The sequence below is a fragment of the Toxorhynchites rutilus genome, chromosome 2 (assembly GCF_029784135.1).
Source record: "Toxorhynchites rutilus septentrionalis strain SRP chromosome 2, ASM2978413v1, whole genome shotgun sequence".
Taxonomy (NCBI): domain Eukaryota; kingdom Metazoa; phylum Arthropoda; class Insecta; order Diptera; family Culicidae; genus Toxorhynchites; species Toxorhynchites rutilus.
Genome location: NC_073745.1, coordinates 140,631,229 through 140,651,804, shown reverse-complemented (window position 1 = coordinate 140,651,804; position 20,576 = coordinate 140,631,229). Strand labels below are relative to the sequence as shown.

Below are 20,576 nucleotides of genomic sequence, written 5' to 3'. Positions count from 1 at the left end.
TTAACAACGTTTTAGGAATTTTTTAACGTTGAACTCGGTCATTCTTTGCGCTAGTGAGCGGGTTGTGTGTTTCTTCACACTCCGCTATAAAATTTGGAGAATGAGAAGATCTGGGGAAATCACAGATGAAAAAACATCATGTGTTAATTCAAGCTACAGTAGAATCCCGATTATCCACGGAATAGTCGGGCAAACTCACCGCGATTAACGAATATCGCGATGACCCATTAAAGGACAAAAAAATGCAAACACGAAAAGAGATGTTTCAACATAAAAACTATGTTCTATCAATACAAAAATCAATCAACTATCCATCTATAAGGTCGTGTACACCAGTGGCTAAATAATGTAAAAGCCATGACCACAACAAAAGAGCATGGGCCTACCACTCACTAACAAATTCCGGAAAGGCCTATTGATTTACTATGGAACTCGCAGTCACGAATAATCCGCAGGGCGGATCACCCGCTCGTGGATAATCGGGGTTCTACTGTCATAGTCTCATTTATGGAATAAAAACATTTGCTTGCAGATAAAATAACTTGCATATATTTTGGCAAACTAAAATAATCTGGCATCTCTGAAACTGAAAGGAACAGTCTGTATTTGTGAAACGAGTATTATGATGTATTTTTGAGAAGAAAAACCGAATTCTAAAGTGTAAATTATGAATGAAAATTAACTTTTACGAATCAAATTAGTATTCTATGTGAATGCAAATCACTTTTTTTTTTCCGCAAGTGGTGAGAAAATCCCATACAAAAATTATGTCTGAAATTGACGTTATATTATAATAATACTGTTTAGTAGGAATATCTGAAAATTCAGAGGAAGTAGGTTAAGTTAAGGTTAGGACTACGCGCTTCAACTTATTAAATAATACCAAGTAGATATTTTCATTCAAATTTTACCAATTGAAAATTGCCTTTTAGCCTTCTAATCTGATAGAGAATAGTTTGGATCCCAAACTCGAATGTCGCCACTAGCCATCGCGGATATTTTCGTTGTCTCGGGTTGAGGGCGATATTGACCGTGTAAGGTGGAAAAATATTGATTGAGGTTAGATCAGATGTTGAAAGCCTAGCTGTCACGATATTGAAGACACTTATTGTCAATCCGGTTGATCGTGTAAGGTGCCCATAATGTATTTCACATCTGGTTAAGAATTGGTTCTCATTAATATTTCAACATTGAATTTACATTTTTTTATTCTAGTGTAGAAACTTGGATGCATTGCATTGCTGGCAGAGTTAACTTTATTCAAATCCAGGCGTCGCTGTCACCAACGCGAAACACATTTGACAGCATTCCAATACACTCCCTAGCCTTCTGTGACAACAGTCAAACCGGCCGAAGCAAAGCATTGAGCGCGTTTGTTTTGCCAAAATAGCGCTTATTCCTGTGCATTCGTGGTTTTATTTGCAGCCCAAAACCACATTTCGCTCTGATTTGTAGTTATTGGTGGATACAAAAATGGCGTTGGACGTCCTGGAATATTCCTCCATCAGCTCGGAAGTCCGAGGGGCTATGGTAAGTTTTGTGCATTGTTTCTGTATTTCTCGCGGTGCGTTTACCTTTGATAAAAAAATTGCAGTGCCCCGGCAAGCTGAAAATGACTGACTCGGCGATCGTGTTCAAAAATGATAAAACCGGCAAAGTGGAGCAAATCAACGCATCGGATATTGATTTGATAAACTATCAGAAATGTGTCGGAAGTTTCGGGTTGAGAGTTTTCATGAAAAATGGAATGTTGCACAGGTGATTATAAAACGAAGCTATGCTCGATTCGTTTGAATTTATTTTATTGGTTACAATTAGATTTCTGGGTTTCACGGGCGATGAGCAGAAGATTGCTGACTTTGTCAAGAAGAATTACAAACTCGACATGCTGGAGAAAGAATTATCGATGCGTGGATGGAACTGGGGAACGGTCCATTTCAAAGGCAGTGTTCTGTCCTTCGATGTGGAAGGCAAAACCAGTTTTGAGATTCCTTTGAACCATGTGTCCCAGTGTAACAGTGGCAAGAACGAAGTGACGGTCGAGTTCCATCGGAATGACGAAGCTCCCGTCAGCTTGATGGAGATGCGATTCCACATTCCAACGTCAGAGTCGGTGGAAACCGACCCCGTCGAGGCATTCCAGGAGCAGGTTATGAAGCAAGCGTCGGTCATATCTGCCTCCGGCGATGCAATTGCTATTTTCCGCGAAATTCATTGTCTCACGCCTCGTGGTCGCTATGATATCAAGGTGTTTCAAAGTTTCTTCCAGCTGCACGGTAAGACGTATGATTTCAAGATTCCAACGTCGTCCGTGCTGCGATTGTTTCTGCTCCCGCACAAGGACAACCGGCAGATGTTCTTCGTCATTTCGTTGGATCCTCCGATCAAGCAGGGCCAGACCCGATATCACTTCCTGGTGACACTGTTCCAGATGGACGAGGAAACCAATATCGAGCTGCCGTTCACAGAGGAAGAGCTGAAGGAGAAATACGAGGATAAGTTAACCAAGGAGCTGTCCGGACCGGTGTATGAAGTACTCGGAAAAATCATGAAAGTGATCATCAACAGAAAATTGACTGGACCTGGCACGTTTATAGGGTAAATGAGGATTGTTCGTTAGTGGTTTTCTAGTATAACAATTTCATTTATTTCAGTCACTCTGGTACCCCCGCGATTGGCTGCTCGTATAAGGCCGCCGCCGGTTACATATACCCACTCGAACGTGGATTCATCTATGTTCATAAACCGCCGGTGCACATTCGCTTCGAGGAGATTTCCTCGGTTAATTTTGCTCGTAGTGGTGGTTCCACCAGAAGTTTTGATTTCGAGATCGAACTGAAAATCGGTACCATTTATACGTTTTCTAGCATCGAGAAGGAAGAGTATGGCAAGTTGTTCGATTTCATCTCGTCCAAAAAGCTCCACGTTAAAAACACCGGTAAGGACGGTAAGAACAACTACAAGGAGGACTTTGCCGATTCGGACAACGAGGGTGAACCGGATGCATACTTGGCACGCGTGAAGGCCGAGGCCAAGGAGCGAGATGACGACGACGGTAGCGACTCGGAGGAATCAACCGACGAAGATTTCAATCCGAACCAGCAGGAATCGGATGTAGCGGAAGAGTTTGACTCCAATGTGGAATCCAGCTCGGATGAGGATTCTGAAGAGGGTGGTGGTGGTGGTGGCGCCGGCGATGGTAGCGGTTCCGATGCTGGCTCAAAGAAGAAGAAAGAAAAGCCTGAACCAAAGGAGAAGAAAGAAAGGAAAAAGAAGGAACCGAAAGAACGGGCGGAGAAAAAAACTAAGAAAGCCAAAAGCGGAGGTCCGAAGCGACCGGCAACAGCTTTCATGTTGTGGCTGAATGCAACTCGGGAGAAAATCCGCAAGGATCATCCTGGCATCTCGATCACTGAGATCGCAAAGAAGGGTGGAGAGATGTGGAAAGAGATGAAGGATAAATCGGAGTGGGAGGGAAAGGCAGCGAAGGCGAAAGAAGAATATGTAGAGGCGGTGAAGGCTTACAAAGCCGCTGGTGGCGGGGGCAGTGATAACGAAGCTAAAACGACTGTCACCAAGAGAAAGAAGGAAGCGGCTTCACCCAAAAAGCCTGCTGCTGCAATGAAGGGTGATGGTTTCAAAAGCAAAGAGTACATTTCCGGAGATGATTCGAGTAGTGGTGAGGATGAAGCAAAGGATACGAAAAAGTCCAAGAAGTCCGACTCTGGAGCAGAGGACGACAAAAAAGCAGATAAGCAGAAAGATGCCAAGAAGAGTGATAAAAATAAGCAGGATGAGAAAAAGGTATAGTATCGATTTGAGATTACCAACAATGTTTCCTCCATTTTGTCTGTATTTATAATTCCTTGTTTTCGCCAGAAACCTAAAAAATCAGAATCAGACGCTGAGTCGGAAGAATCCATGAGTGATTCTGGTGAAGATGAAGAAGAGGCAGACGATGCGGGAAGTGACTAGGTATCTCGAACCGGCAGCGGCTTATGACTGAGTGATGGTAATCGCGAGTGATCGATCAACAAATATGGACAAAACTATGCTTTACTAACCCGCAACACATTTGTAGTTTGATAAACTCTCGAACTAGTATTAGAAAACATGATCATTTTAATATACACTACACTGGAAGAAACCGATTCATATGTAGGAACTGTATGAACAATTCGATCACATCCTAAACCTACATGAAGAAATGTCTCCCATTTTCAGCTCGGAATGATGTACGTTTCTTAAGCATTAATTTTTCATTCCTAAATATGAAGGAATCAACCACATTCTACAGTTAGAAAAGTTAGTAATTTTGAATATCATTTTATGCCGAGTCAGGATTTCGCTAACTACGAGATTTTCATCTCCTACTATTAAGCAGAACATGCTTTTGCTATTAACTAGATTGCCACCTACTTATTTGAGCAACACGAAATTATTTTCTAACTTTCTTATTGGTACTGGAAATTTTATTGCATGTATTCCGCCATATTCTCTCAATTGAGTGTTGTGTGCATCATTATATTCTTCAAAATAGAAAATTATAAAAATCAGTGGAAAATTCGTTGAGCATTATTGGAGAAATTCTAATGATGAATCCTCACCATTAATGCTCGTGTAAGGTGCGCTTTTACCTTATCAAGATGGGCCCCGGAAAGTTGATTAACTGTCTGCATCGGCTGATTATTAGAATTTTGGAAACAGAACAGCTACCGGAGGAGTGGAAATATGGTTTTATTTGCCCTATCTTCAAGAAAGATGACAAACTAGGCTGTGAAAACTTCCGTGCAATCAACGTCCTGAATGCCGCCTACAAAGTGCTCTCCCAAATAATCTTCCATCGTCTATCGCCACTTACAAACAGATTCGTGGTAGGTTATCTGGCTGGCTTCATCGAAGGTCGGTCTACTACTGACCAGATCTTCATTTTGTGGCAGATCCTCCCGAAATGCCGTGAGTACAGAGTCCCAACGCACCATCTATTCATTAGAGGAGTATGAACTGAAAAGTTTGAAGCCTCTCTAAAACAAAGAACAGAACAACAAGAACCATCTATTCATCGACTTTAAAGCCGCAAATGTTTTAATAATGGGCCTGATCCCATCACTGTCACAAACGCTTTCACGTCACTTACACTTCACTTAATCTTTTTGTGTCTATCATCATTGTCACGGACAGTTGCGTGTAAAAATAACCTCCGTGAAGTGAAAGAGTACATTCCCGTTTATAAGAGACATGTCAGTTGCATAACGTTAGAACGTTATGTAGGTAAAATTAATAAGTGTAGGAGATAATATTCCATTTAGTTGAACGTATGTTTCAGAATGATAAGTTTGCGATTATACCTCGATGATTCGGTATTTCAATGCCAACTCATTCCATGAATCATTTGCTGATGCGTTAGTTTGCTGAATCAAACGGTGGCTCAAAGATGAGGAGGAATACTTGTATAATATAGTTGTTGGACATATGAGAATGTAATTTTATTTCCTCTTTCTATAAATTACTCTAGAGATAAAGCATGACTATCATGAGTTTAATAATCGATATCTCGCATACTCTTGTTCTCAGCTCTGTCTTACTCGTTTGAATAGTGAGAAGTATCATATTCATAATGATCGTTTTGGGCCAGTGGTCTCCACTGCCATTTTATGGGGTTGCAACTCTCTGTGAGTCTAATCCTTAAAATAGAAACAAAAAAATTCTATTCATTTAGGACAATCGAAATTAGATCTTACGCCAAGTTACAATCGGTCTACGGGAGCTACATTTCTAGTTCTCAATTACATCCCATAGCGCAATTATCGAATCCAAATAAACAAATTGACGTCCTATGGATACATCAGGATTTCGTTCTAAAAATGCCACCAAGCGGGTAAATTGCTGTTTGTTAATCTTTTCTTTCTTAACACTCCTATACTCGCGCATTGGTCTGTCAGACCGAGAAATCAATAATTCGATCATATCTCAGAAAATATCAACACTACGACTTTGCGATTCGCTCTAGCTTCGTTATTTGTCGTTCGTCATCGTTAAGCGTATCGCATGTGTTGGTACAAAGCAGACGTGTGCCACTTTTTTAACACTTTCGGTCTGACACACCGACGCGAGTATAGGAGTAACTTTTTTGAACAAGTGCCTTTTTTCATATTCTAGAATATTGTTGAAAAAAATGTTAGTGGCGTGGAATTTTTATTGAATATAATGCATAAGGTCATTACCGGACTATTCTTATTTGATTTCAGTCCCTTCTGTACCTGAATTGAACGGATCCATATATTAACTATTCGTCGTTAGATTCATACGTTCACAAGCGAAATATAAATGTTTGAATTTTGTATGGTTATTCGCCAAATATAATGGTCATACATATACACACTTGTGAAATAGTTTCACTTGTGGAAGAATTGCAAACAGTAAACTATAAACTAATCGGTGGCTTATGGTTATTTTTAACAGTTACAGTCTCGGGGATATTTTTTTATAGTGAACAATATCTACAAGAAAAAGAAAAGGAAGTTCTTAGAAATCCTTTTATATAATCTTTTTATGCCCCATCTAAAAAAAGGCATTAATTCTTAGTTTACCATGAATACAGAGACAAAGAATATTAGAAATATGCAAACTTTATATTCCAGAACCTTTATCATCTGGAAATTATCTAGAAGGTCGTTATACATTCTTCTCTTCGATAAAAGACCCGAAAAACGCGCTACAACTGCATGATATGTAAAAAATATGTTTGTTTCGAGCATGCAGTTATGCTATGTTCTGATTCTAACTCCAATGAAATCACATTCGATTAATACGTTTTTTTGTTATTTTATATATCTTTATACTTCCATGAATAATATTCAGTTGCTTACTTTTAATTAATAACAGAAAAGATCGAATTTCGTTATTTGTGTTGAAGTATCAAAAATTACTCTGTTTTGAGGAGGCTGAATTAGATGACTATTAAAACGTAATAAAGACGAAGAAAACATATTTTTCGGAGTTTTTTCATTTAATAACACCCTCTTCTTCAAATAAATGCCAATAAAGCCTGAAAAATATACAATGGCAACATTACAGAGAAGTTCAATTTTCGGTCTGTGACACCGTGCGCGAGTATACGTGTTATGATTCTGCACGCGAGTACAGGAGGGTTAAAAAGCAAGACAAGATTCAACATGTTAACAAAAAAAGCTAAATAAATCCGAAATTAAACTTACTCCATTCCGCGTGACTAGCTTTCACCATCTAAAACACTAGTGACAAATATACTTGTTTTTCCCCGTGACGTGACAATATCGTGATATTCATAATAACATCGAGTTCATCAAAATTGTTACGACGAATGAACTCTTCCGGATTTTACACACACGGTGGCAGCCGTAATATCGTTGTATACAATTCTCTTCGTTTTCACCGTGAAGTGACGTTTCGTGATCAGGCCCAATGTTGAGAATATGGAGAATCATGGACGAAAACGGCTTCCCGGGAAGCTGAAAGCACTTAGTAAGGCTAAGATGGATAAAATACAGTGTGGTTTGCGAATATCGGATGGATTGACACTATTTCGGTACGATTATCGAAACGCTCTTTCCAGAAGTTACACTTGGGTCAAAAAATTCCCAATTGTTGTGGAAAACTCATATTTCCTCCAAACCAAACGGAATTCAATTTGGATTTTTGGTAAAAAATCCTCACATAAAGAGGACTCAAAAGGTTAAAGCTCCTCATCTTACAGTTCACATGAACCGACAGTGGGACATGGTATGTAAAAATATTTCCAGAAGAATACATTTTGCTATATACCATAACGAAAAGTTCTTCAATGTTCAGGTTATCTTTGGTTTCGTGCAGGGTTTGGGCGGGATTCTGTGCAACCTTCACATAATTCAAGGGTTACATATATGTTCTGGAATCCACTCTCCTACCATTTTTGTGTGGATATCGTCACAAAAAAATCACATTCTAGTAAAACAATGCTACTATTCATACCAGCAAGTAAACTAAGCAATGGATTAAGGACCAAAAAACTTATGAAGTTACCTTCTAAATGGCAACAAGTTTGCGAACAAAACGGCGCATATTTGACTTAAATTGGACAATTTTAAGTATGTTAAATAAAGCGTCAAATTTCGATCAGAAATACGACATATCTTTTTCCCCAACCCTATACTAAGCATTCAACAATGCATGAATGTATCTTGTTGAAATTCTAACTGTTTGTGTTGCAATGAACTATAATCAGGGTGGTCTTATGGAAGTTGGACAGAGTGTAGACCAAGTGAAACAGGATCTGATGAGAACGGGGCCCGCGGAATTGGAGAGAGGTAGCCAGTTGGAAAAACATTATGAATTAGGCCATGTTGTAAAGACGTTAAGACAAAATGAATAAATAAAAACTAAGGATGTTTCTTGTGACCGGCACTTTCCAGAAAACATTAACTGTGTAACTTGGCATATTCTAAGTCGTAGAAAAAGTATCGTATATAATGTCGATCAGAGCATACATCGTGTATATCTGAAATCGTATGAAAAGTGAAAATTTCATTTTATTTATCATAACATATTAAGTTGCAATTGGGTATAAGAAACTTCGGTTTTATGATATGTCATTGTACCCCAATTTGTCAAATATTGCTATACTTGCCATTACCGAACATTTCCTGTTCGGAATTTGAACCATGCGTCGAAACTTGATTAAAATTCCGGACATTACTTAAATCCTGACATTCTTTGGGGGATAGGTTTCATTTTAACATCATTTACAGCCTATAATTTATAATACTAAGGATTTACAAAAAAAATACTGTCAAAACCAGCGATAAAATGTTTGAGTTAGCAAATTTCGTAAAAAAAAACAAGCATCTTTAATTCTTCAGTATTTTTGTGTAGTTTTCATGTTAAATGCTAGAAAAAATGATAGTCTACTATAAATAGATGAATATATGATTTTTATGCCGAAGTATCGTTGTTGGAGAAGATATTTAAAATTTTATTGATTTCAAGTTTTGATGTTTGTAAAAGTTTTTATCAAAATGGCAAGTAAGAGAAATGAAATAGATATTGTTACACGTACAATAATAACAAGTAAGACTTGTCGAGCAAAGACATTGCGGAAAATAGCAGTTGCTGTGGAAGTTGCATTCTACAGTAAAGAAAATCATAAATAAGTGGAAATACGAAAGAACCATAGTAAATCTCCCAGGTAAAGGATACAAAAGGAACCTGTCTTTTGATGATAAACGGGTAATTGTGCGAACACTTCGAAAAAACCCTAACACAAACATTCCTAAATTGACAACCGAAGTAGCCGGCACCATTGGAAGATCTGTCAGTGCAAACACTGTCCGGAGAGTAGCATACAGGGACAATCTGCGAGGTTTACAGTTTACTAAGCCATATGTTTGCTCAGGCATATGTAAACAGACCTAAGTAGTTCTGGAACAAGGTCCTTTATACGGATGGGACGAAAACCAATCTCTCTGAATCGGATGGAAGACAGATGGTGTGGATGAAACCAGGATCGGTGCTCCAAGTTCAGTATTTGGTTTCCACAGTAAAACATGGCGGCGGCAGTCAGATTTTTGTCATCTGTTAACATTCCTGAACTGATTTCAATTTTCGTTTTAAGAAAAATTTTACACTCAATTTTGTCACGACAGAAATGAAGATTTTTTTTTTGGTTTTTAAACATGAAGTAGAAATGTGCTCTTTTTTCTCATCATTACATTACATTACATTACATTTAATATGTCGCTTTTAATTTTTTTACTTGTTAGCTCCGGAAAGCTCAAACATACAAATCAACACGGGGTGTACATCAAATATGCGATTGACTGTAGATGTTGGTGACATGAAAGGCATCACAATTGAATTCGATTTTCTTCTGAATTCTGTTTTACTTAGAATCACAAGGTCACGCATTAATATGCAGTGCAGTACACACTCAACCCTAAATTTCGGACTATTTACTTTCGTCCTTTCCATTCCTTTTTGTTTTCAATTACGAAGGGTGCGTAGTAAATAGCATGATCCATTAATGAATTGCTAGGAAGCAAAAAAGTTTGCATGTGTGTGCGTGAGAGCACAGAACAAAACATAATGCATCGAGGGGAATACGCTATTTTCCCGCTTTTTATTGGGTATAAAAGTATATACTGGCCAATAGAACAGCATTTAGTTATATTCGAGATTTCGACGTGCAAAGATCAGTGAAAGGCATACGTAAGAGAAGAAGGCGCAATGGCTCGAACCAAGCAAACGGCTCGCAAATCGACGGGTGGAAAAGCTCCCCGAAAGCAGCTGGCCACCAAGGCTGCCCGTAAGAGCGCCCCATCCACCGGAGGAGTGAAGAAGCCTCATCGTTACCGGCCAGGAACAGTCGCGCTGCGTGAGATTCGTCGCTACCAGAAGTCCACCGAGCTTCTTATTCGCAAGCTGCCATTCCAGCGATTGGTACGTGAAATTGCTCAGGATTTCAAAACGGATCTCCGCTTCCAGAGTGCAGCTGTTGCCGCCTTGCAGGAAGCGAGCGAGGCGTACCTAGTGGGATTGTTTGAGGATACTAATCTGTGTGCTATCCATGCGAAACGAGTTACCATTATGCCGAAAGACATCCAGCTGGCCCGACGAATCCGTGGAGAACGTGCGTAAAGAACTAGAGGACATACTAACAAAAAAACGGCCCTTTTCAGGGCCCCAAAAAAACAAAGAGTTATACGAAGTTTTTCATTCATATTGAATGTTGCCAAATCTGGTGCAAATTACACGTTTTTAATGTATTGCTTTTTATTAATACGAAATAGATTATAGAGATTATGTCAAGAATAAAGAATTTATATATACTATTAGTGCTGAAAAGAGTGAATGAAAATAGAATCTGGATAATTCGTTCATCGTATGTTGAGATATCTAATGAAGCGCTAAACAATTTCATCTCCGTGATGTAATGAAAATGAGCTCGGACGCCTGTTTACTAGCGTATATATACGGACACTAGTGGACACACATTTAACATTTCATCATTTCATGCTCTACGCACAATTAAAGCACTTTAGCGTGCTGCCCCTTGCTCATCGACGGCGAATAGCTGCATTATTCATTATGGTATTCAAGATAAAGAAGGTACAGGGTCGATATCTGGTGGCGATATTTGCATTTGTGGAGATTCTTTTTAAAGAAGTAGGCTCGTTTCCATAATTCCATAATTTCCATAATGTTATCTGAGTGTTGACTCTTATTCAATAATTCTTTTATAAGTTTCCTTACAAATGTTTGTATTAAAACTTATCTTATAATATAAAATAATTATCACACAAGTTTTGCTCAAGATTTCATTAGAAAAACGTATTGCTCGATTAAATACAATACATATTCGGTATGGAAAAGTTAGTTTTTATTCATAACTAGCTGACCCGGCAAACTTCGTCCCGCCCACAATTGCTTTTCGTGTTTGAATGTGTGTTCGGGTTCGATTCCCGTTCTGGTCGGGTGATTTTTCGTCAGAGAAATTTCCTTCGACTTGCATTGTGACCACGCGTATTCTAGAGCTTGCCCCTGTTATTTGGCTTGAGGAATCTCAACTAAGTTTGAGGTCTCAACTGAAGAATTCGCAAAAGCTGTAAAGAAACTAAAATCGTCGAATAGTCCCGGCCCAGATGGAATACCAGCATGTGTTATTAAAAAATGCTCTGTCCAACTTATGAGACCACTGCTGCGCATATTCAACTTGTCCATGTCGTTGGCTAAATTCCCGACTAACTGGAAATCATCTTACATGTTTCCTGTCCACAAGAAGGGAAGCAAAACGGATGTCAGTTGCTACCGTGGAATCACGTCTCTTTGTGCATGTTCAAAATTGCTGGAGATCATTGTTTCCAACTTTATGTTTAACAGAATAAAAGGACACATTTCTACTAACCAGCATGGTTTCTATCCCGGAAGGAGTGTAACCACAAATTTTACTTTACCTCGATCTGTCTCAGTAATGTTGGTCAGTGCAAACAAGTGGACACAATCTACACCGATTTGAAAGCAGCTTTTGATCGGGTTGACCACTCAATTCTTCTACGTAAACTGCGTAAAATGGGCTCGTCTGAAAATTTTGTTCAATGGCTGGAGTCGTATCTCTGTAATAGAGCTCTTGCGGTCAAGGTTGGATCATCAACGTCAGACTGGTTCTGTAATCTCTCAGGAGTGTCTCAGGGAAGCAATCTTGGCCCTCTGTTATTCTCGCTCTACATGAATGACGCAACTTTACTTCTGGAGAACGGGTGCTATCTGATATACGCTGACGACACAAAAATTGTCGTGATCGTTGATAACGAAGATGATTGTCGCCGGCTTCAGGAGCTACTGGACAAGTTTGCATTATGGTGCCGTGCCAACAACATGACTCTCAGCGTTCCAAAGTACAATTCCAATACACTATCAATGGAACAACCCTTAACGCGCGTGCAGACGGTGCGCGATCTCGGAATTACTTTGGACTCGAGCTTAACATTCAAAAACCATCATTCAGAAGTAATTTCGAAGGCACGACGACAGCTTGGTTTTATTGGAAAGGTAACGAAGGAGTTCAAAGATCCCTACACACTGAAATCGCTGTATGTCAGTCTGGTTCGTCTCATTCTTGAGACGGGTTCGATCATATGGGATCCGTTTCACAGTACCGTAACCGATCGCATAGAGGCCATTCAGCGTAAATTTGTGAGATTTGCCCTTCGCAACTTGCCGTGGAACGATCCGGTCAATCTGCCGCCCTACCAGGACAGATGCCAGTTACTAGGACTGGAAACATTAGAACAAAGGAGGAAGAATGCGAAGGCTGTTTTTGCCGCTAAGCTGCTAAACGCCGAACTCGACGCTCCTAACCTCCTGGCACTAGTGGACATAAACGTTCCTGGCTACGCACTTAGGACCTTCCAATTCTTTCGCCTGCCACGATGGAGACAGGACTACAGTGGTAATGAACCAATACGAGCAATCATGCGTCATTTTAATTCCGTGTTTTATCTATTTGATTTTAACAAGAACTCATCTCAGTTTCGCACAAGGCTACGAAGAAATTAGAATTAAGTACCCTTCATTTAGACTATATAACGTTGGATGAAATAAAACAAATAATAATAATAATAATAATAATAATAATAATAAGGTTAGTTAAGCCTGGTGCACGTGTCTCGTAGTTCCCATTGCGACCTTCAGCCTCTGCCCAGGAACTCCGATCCCTACCTTCACGAGGTACTAGCTGAGATGCGAGCAACCCTTGGAAAGATCGGGTAACCAACCCCGGTGGGACCTTGGGTCGTATGCAAACAGGGAAGGGGGACTAGTGTAGCGTCTGTTCTCCATGTTAGGAGCGGCCCACAACAGCGTCTGTATTCCAGGTTAGGAACGGCTGAGATACCGTCCTTCAGGCAGGTTGAGGACTCTAAGAAGCAACCTGTGCCAACCCGTGTTTTCCCGGGAAAAGGAAAACTACCAATAATGCAATTGAGAAATCGGAGAATTATAGTAATGCGATCGCCTGAGGAGGGCCCCCGGACTGGAGCTGGTCCTGGAACGGGCGTACATGCGAGCGGCCAGCGGCTAGAGGAATTGGTGCAAGAGCGGACCCCTAGTCATCGGGCTCAGCCCGTAAACCGAATGCTAAACAGAACCCGCAGCACAAGAAATCACAATGGCAATGCTGCACCTGCAAATGATGCTGCGATTGGACGACGTCAGTCGCTCACATTGACAGGCCGCCAACGGCAACGAATCATGTGGACGAGAGAGATGAATGAATTCGTGATTCGTTGCTATTATGTCTGCACAAGATTGGAGACGGACATGTCCGGCAGACCAAGAATGCTGGAAATGTTCAACGAGCAGTTCCCACGATTTGCCGGCCAACTAGATCGGAATAAGCTCTACACACGGAGACGAGCGATTTTGTCACACAACATGCTGTCCCCGGCTGAAATAGAGGCCATCAAGTTGGAAGTGCAACGAGAACTGCGTAGAGAGAGTGGAAGATCGAGCGATATGTCGAGAAGGAGCTCTGCTAGGCTGAGTGCATCGTTCGCTAGTGAAAGGCGCGAATCTATTGCACCACCACCGGATCCAGTGGATGAGCCTAGAGGACAAGAGCCGGCAGAGGATCAACAACGAGGTCAATTAAAGAACGAATTGGCTTTCCACATGGATGCAGCAGTGACCCAGTTTTACGGAACGGACCCCTTAACCCGACACAAGATTCCGAAGTTGCAGTATTCCCACCGACTAACGAGTGCCGTCCAAGTACTCGACCAGGAAGTACTACCTGTGTACCTGGAAGTGGTAGAGAATCTAGAGGAGCTGCAATTTATCGTTTATTGTGGAACTGTAGCTGTTGTACGGACGTTAGGAATGCGCACCTTTCACCAAGACGATAGACAGAACCGCGTACTCTCCAAAAAACCGAAACCTGCTTGGATGAGACGCCTGGAAGGTCGTATCCAAACGCTCCGAGTAAAAATCGGTCGACTAACGCAGTACAAGAGGGGAAGTCGATCGCGAAAGCTGATTCGTGGAGTTGCTGAAATTGTGAAGCCGGCAGAGCTCTCTGATCTTAATGAAAACCGCATCATTGAGATCCTCGACACCCATGTACAACGGTTGAGTGCTCTATCAAAAAGGTTAAGACGTTATACGGAATGTACGAAAAGGCATGCGGATAATCGTATGTTCAGTATGAACGAAAGGGAGTTCTACAGCCGCATCAAAAAGAAACGCAATAATTACGATGGTGGTCTTCCTGAGATTGACGAAGTTACCCAGTTTTGGTCAGGCTTATGGGAGAACCCTATTCAACACCGAAGTAACAGGATGTGGCTGGCAGAAGAAGAGGAATATGGAAACGGACTTGAAGCAATGCCTGCCGTTATGGTAACCGCCCATGATATCAACGAAGCCATTCGATATTCCAGGAATTGGGCTGCGCCAGGACCAGATTTCGTGCACAATTTCTGGTACAAAAAGTTTTCTTCAACTCATGGGCGAATGGCAGAGTGCTTCAATAAGGTATTAGAAAATCCCCAAACAACACCGGAGTTCGTGACCAGGGGAATTACTCATCTGATGCCAAAGGATCAAGACACAGCGAATGCGGCGAAGTACAGGCCAATAACATGTCTAACGAGCCTGTACAAGCTACTTACGTCGGTGATTAATAAAAAGATACAAAACCATTGCGAAGTTAACGAAATATTAACAGAAGAACAGAAAGGCTGTAAACAGAACACGCGGGGCTGCAAAGATCAAGTCGTTATCGATGCAGTCATCGTCGGACAAGCAAGCCGAAACAGAAGGAACCTGAGTATGGCGTACATTGACTATAAAAAAGCATACGACTCAGTACCGCATACGTACCTGATAAAGGTACTAAAAATGTACAAGATACATGATGGCGTCATCAGGTTTATGGAACACGCAATGGTAAACTGGAGCACCTCGCTTAGTATCACCGACGGAACAACTATGTTGAGATCCAGAACTCTCAATATTCGCAGGGGAATATTCCAAGGTGACACATTCAGTCCTTTGTGGTTTTGCCTTGCGATGAACCCCTTGAGCAGAGCACTCAACCGAAGCAGCCATGGCTACCATATCAACAGAACAACGACAATAAACCATACCTTCTATATGGACGACTTGAAACTGTTTGCGGAATCAACAGAAGCGCTACATAGTCTTCTACAGTGTGTTAGCGACTTTAGTTCCGATGTGCGGATGGAACTCGGAATCGAAAAGTGTAAGGCAGTACAGCTCCACCGTGGACGATTGGTGGAGACTGAAGGATTCCGCATTAACGAGAGTGAAGTGATTCAAGATTTGGTGGAAGGCGAATCCTATAAGTACCTGGGATTTCTGCAATTGAAAGGGATTTGTCACACAAAAATCAAGAAGGAACTCCATGAACAATTCTTGATCAGAATCAACCAGGTTTTGAAAACAAACCTCTGCGGCGGCAAAAAAATCAAAGCCGTCAATACGTTTGCCGTTCCTTTACTCACGTACAGTTTCGGGGTGCTGAAGTGGACGAAAACCGATTTAGAAACAATAGAAAGAGCAATGAGAGTGACGTTCACAAAGCACCGTATGCACCATCCAAAGTCGTCCATAGAAAGATTCACCTTGCCACGTGTTGAAGGAGGAAGAGGTGTCACTGACATTAGAGCGCTTTGCAGTTCCCAGATCCAGCAGTTGCGGAGTTACTTCGTGGAAAGTCAGACCCGTCACGATATCTATCGCGCTGTCTGTGAAGCGGACCGTGGATTCAGTGCCCTGCATCTGGCGCAGGAGCAGTACGAACTTAGCTGCAATTTGCAGACCATAGAAGAAAAAACAACATCATGGAAGCAAAAGGAACTTCATGGGACACACCCCCATCGTTTAGAGCAAGCGCATATCGACAAAGTATTATCGAACACGTGGCTGGTGCGAGGTGAACTCTTTTCTGAAACAGAAGGGTTTATGGTAGCCATCCAGGACCGGATAATAGCGACCAAAAACTACCGGAAGTACATCTTGCACGAAAACGTTGTTGACTGTTGCAGAAAGTGCAATAAAGTAGGAGAGACGATAGAACACGTCATAGCCGGCTGTGGAGCGCTAGCCGAATCAGCTTATCTCAATCGTCACAACTCGGTTGCCAAGATTGTTCATCAACAGCTAGCATCAAAACGCAACTTGGTAAATCAGTTGGTACCCTACTACAAGTATATTCCGGATCCGGTTTTGGAAAATAGCTGCTACAAGTTGTACTGGGATCGCGAGATTATTACGGATGTCCGAATACCAGCTAATCGCCCTGATATTGTGGTCTACGATAAAAATAAGAAAGAAGTGCTGATAATAGACATTGCAGTACCGTTAGACCACAATCTACAATCTACGTTTGCTGCCAAGATAACCAAGTATCACGACTTGGCAGAAGAACTAAAACAAATGTGGCATTTGAAAGGCATCCGTATTATACCAGTAGTGATCTCTGCTACTGGTTTAGTTCCACACTCTCTCACGCAGTCATTGGAGGAGCTGCAAGTAACAGAGCAGCTTGCGGTTATGCAGAAAGCGGTGATTCTTGGAACGTGTAACATAGTGCGACGGTTCCTGAATCACCATAATTAGAACACGATGATTGTGCAGACACTATTATAAAGAGAAAAAAAGAAAAAAAAAAAAAAAGATACCACAGAGCCTAATCCCCCTTTGGCATTTAAGAAGCCCGGGGGTAGGTGAATATTCCAGCTCAATGCTGAGAAGTGCCATAACTCTATATAATAATAATAATAATGTTAATTATTATAAGGTTAGTTAAGCCTGAATAATAAGTTATTAATAAGTTATTAGTTAAGCATAATAATAAGGTTAGTTAAGCCTGGTGCACGTGTCTCGTAGTTCCCATTGCGACCTTCAGCCTCTGCCCAGGAACTCCGATCCCTACCTTCACGAGGTACTAGCTGAGATGCGAGCAACCCTTGGAAAGATCGGGTAACCTACCCCGGTGGGACCTTGGGTCGTATGCAAACAGGGAAGGGGGACTAGTGTAGCGTCTGTTCTCCATGTTAGGAGCGGCCCACAACAGCGTCTGTATTCCAGGTTAGGAACGGCTGAGATACCGTCCTTCAGGCAGGTTGAGGACTCTAAGAAGCAACCTGTGCCAACCCGTGTTTTCCCGGGAAAAGGAAAACTACCAATAATGCAATTGAGAAATCGGAGAATTATAGTAATGCGATCGCCTGAGGAGGGCCCCCGGACTGGAGCTGGTCCTGGAACGGGCGTACATGCGAGCGGCCAGCGGCTAGAGGAATTGGTGCAAGAGCGGACCCCTAGTCATCGGGCTCAGCCCGTAAACCGAACGCTAAACAGAACCCGCAGCACAAGAAATCACAATGGCAATGCTGCACCTGCAAATGATGCTGCGATTGGACGACGTCAGTCGCTCACATTGACAGGCCGCCAACGGCAACGAATCATGTGGACGAGAGAGATGAATGAATTCGTGATTCGTTGCTATTATGTCTGCACAAGATTGGAGACGGACATGACCGGCAGACCAAGAATGCTGGAAATGTTCAACGAGCAGTTCCCACGATTTGCCGGCCAACTAGATCGGAATAAGCTCTACACACGGAGACGAGCGATTTTGTCACACAACATGCTGTCCCCGGCTGAAATAGAGGCCATCAAGTTGGAAGTGCAACGAGAACTGCGTAGAGAGAGTGGAAGATCGAGCGATATGTCGAGAAGGAGCTCTGCTAGGCTGAGTGCATCGTTCGCTAGTGAAAGGCGCGAATCTATTGCACCACCACCGGATCCAGTGGATGAGCCTAGAGGACAAGAGCCGGCAGAGGATCAACAACGAGGTCAATTAAAGAATGAATTGGCTTTCCACATGGATGCAGCAGTGACCCAGTTTTACGGAACGGACCCCTTAACCCGACACAAGATTCCGAAGTTGCAGTATTCCCACCGACTAACGAGTGCCGTCCAAGTACTCGACCAGGAAGTTCTACCTGTGTACCTGGAAGTGGTAGAGAATCTAGAGGAGCTGCAATTTATCGTTTATTGTGGAACTGTAGCTGTTGTACGGACGTTAGGAATGCGCACCTTTCACCAAGACGATAGACAGAACCGCGTACTCTCCAAAAAACCGAAACCTGCTTGGATGAGACGCCTGGAAGGTCGTATCCAAACGCTCCGAGTAAAAATCGGTCGACTAACGCAGTACAAGAGGGGAAGTCGATCGCGAAAGCTGATTCGTGGAGTTGCTGAAATTGTGAAGCCGGCAGAGCTCTCGGATCTTAATGAAAACCGCATCATTGAGATCCTCGACACCCATGTACAACGGTTGAGTGCTCTATCAAAAAGGTTAAGACGTTATACGGAATGTACGAAAAGGCATGCGGATAATCGTATGTTCAGTATGAACGAAAGGGAGTTCTACAGCCGCATCAAAAAGAAACGCAATAATTACGATGGTGGTCTTCCTGAGATTGACGAAGTTACCCAGTTTTGGTCAGGCTTATGGGAGAACCCTATTCAACACCGAAGTAACAGGATGTGGCTGGCAGAAGAAGAGGAATATGGAAACGGACTTGAAGCAATGCCTGCCGTTATGGTAACCGCCCATGATATCAACGAAGCCATTCGATATTCCAGGAATTGGGCTGCGCCAGGACCAGATTTCGTGCACAATTTCTGGTACAAAAAGTTTTCTTCAACTCATGGGCGAATGGCAGAGTGCTTCAATAAGGTATTAGAAAATCCCCAAACAACACCGGAGTTCGTGACCAGGGGAATTACTCATCTGATGCCAAAGGATCAAGACACAGCGAATGCGGCGAAGTACAGGCCAATAACATGTCTAACGAGCCTGTACAAGCTACTTACGTCGGTGATTAATAAAAAGATACAAAACCATTGCGATGTTAACGAAATATTAACAGAAGAACAGAAAGGCTGTAAACAGAACACGCGGGGCTGCAAAGATCAAGTCGTTATCGATGCAGTCATCGTCGGACAAGCAAGCCGAAACAGAAGAAACCTGAGTATGGCGTACATTGACTATAAAAAAGCATACGACTCAGTACCGCATACGTACCTGATAAAGGTACTAAAAATGTACAAGATACATGATGGCGTCATCAGGTTTATGGAACACGCAATGGTAAACTGGAGCACCTCGCTTAGTATCACCGACGGAACAACTATGTTGAGATCCAGAACTCTCAATATTCGCAGGTGAATATTCCAAGGTGACACATTCAGTCCTTTGTGGTTTTGCCTTGCGATGAACCCCTTGAGCAGAGCACTCAACCGAAGCAGCCATGGCTACCATATCAACAGAACAACGACAATAAACCATACCTTCTATATGGACGACTTGAAAATGTTTGCGGAATCAACAGAAGCGCTACATAGTCTTCTACAGTGTGTTAGCGACTTTAGTTCCGATGTGCGGATGGAACTAGAATCGAAAAGTGTAAGGCAGTACAACTCCACCGTAGACGATTGGTGGAGACTGAAGGATTCCGCATTAACGAGAGTGAAGTGATTCAAGATTTGGTGGAAGGCGAATCCTATAAGTACCTGGGATTTCTGCAATTGAAAGGGATTTGTCACACAGAAATCAAGAAGGAACTCCAGGAACAATTCTTGATCAGAATCAACCAGGTTTTGAAAACAAACCTCTGCGGCGGCAAAAAAACCAATACGTCAATACGTTTGCCGTTCCTTTACTCACGTACAGTTTCGGGGTGCTGAAGTGGACGAAAACCGATTTAGAAACAATAGAAAGAGCAATGAGAGTGACGTTCACAAAGCACCGTATGCACCATCCAAAGTCGTCCATAGAAAGATTCACCTTGCCACGTGTTGAAGGAGGAAGAGGTGTCACTGACATTAGAGCGCTTTGCAGTTCCCAGATCCAGCAGTTGCGGAGTTACTTCGTGGAAAGTCAGACCCGTCACGATATCTATCGCGCTGTCTGTGAAGCGGACCGTGGATTCAGTGCCCTGCATCTGGCGCAGGAGCAGTACGAACTTAGCTGC

General features: G+C 42.1%; 2 protein-coding genes across 2 annotated transcripts; both read left to right on the top strand.

Annotated features, from left to right (window-relative positions):
- Window positions 1-1,319: 1,319 nt before the first annotated feature.
- On the top strand, window positions 1,320-4,151 carry LOC129764325 (FACT complex subunit Ssrp1). Its single transcript, XM_055763290.1, has 5 exons — window positions 1,320-1,530; window positions 1,595-1,758; window positions 1,819-2,598; window positions 2,655-3,804; window positions 3,880-4,151. The coding sequence occupies exons 1-5, from the start codon at window positions 1,474-1,476 to the stop codon at window positions 3,973-3,975; spliced, it is 2,247 nt and encodes a 748-aa protein (XP_055619265.1). The 5' UTR covers window positions 1,320-1,473; the 3' UTR covers window positions 3,976-4,151.
- Window positions 4,152-10,189: 6,038 nt separating this feature from the next.
- Window positions 10,190-11,384, top strand: LOC129764337 (histone H3.3A-like). The gene has a single exon (XM_055763310.1). The coding sequence runs from the start codon at window positions 10,240-10,242 to the stop codon at window positions 10,648-10,650; it is 411 nt and encodes a 136-aa protein (XP_055619285.1). The 5' UTR covers window positions 10,190-10,239; the 3' UTR covers window positions 10,651-11,384.
- The last annotated feature ends 9,192 nt before the right edge of the window (window positions 11,385-20,576 follow it).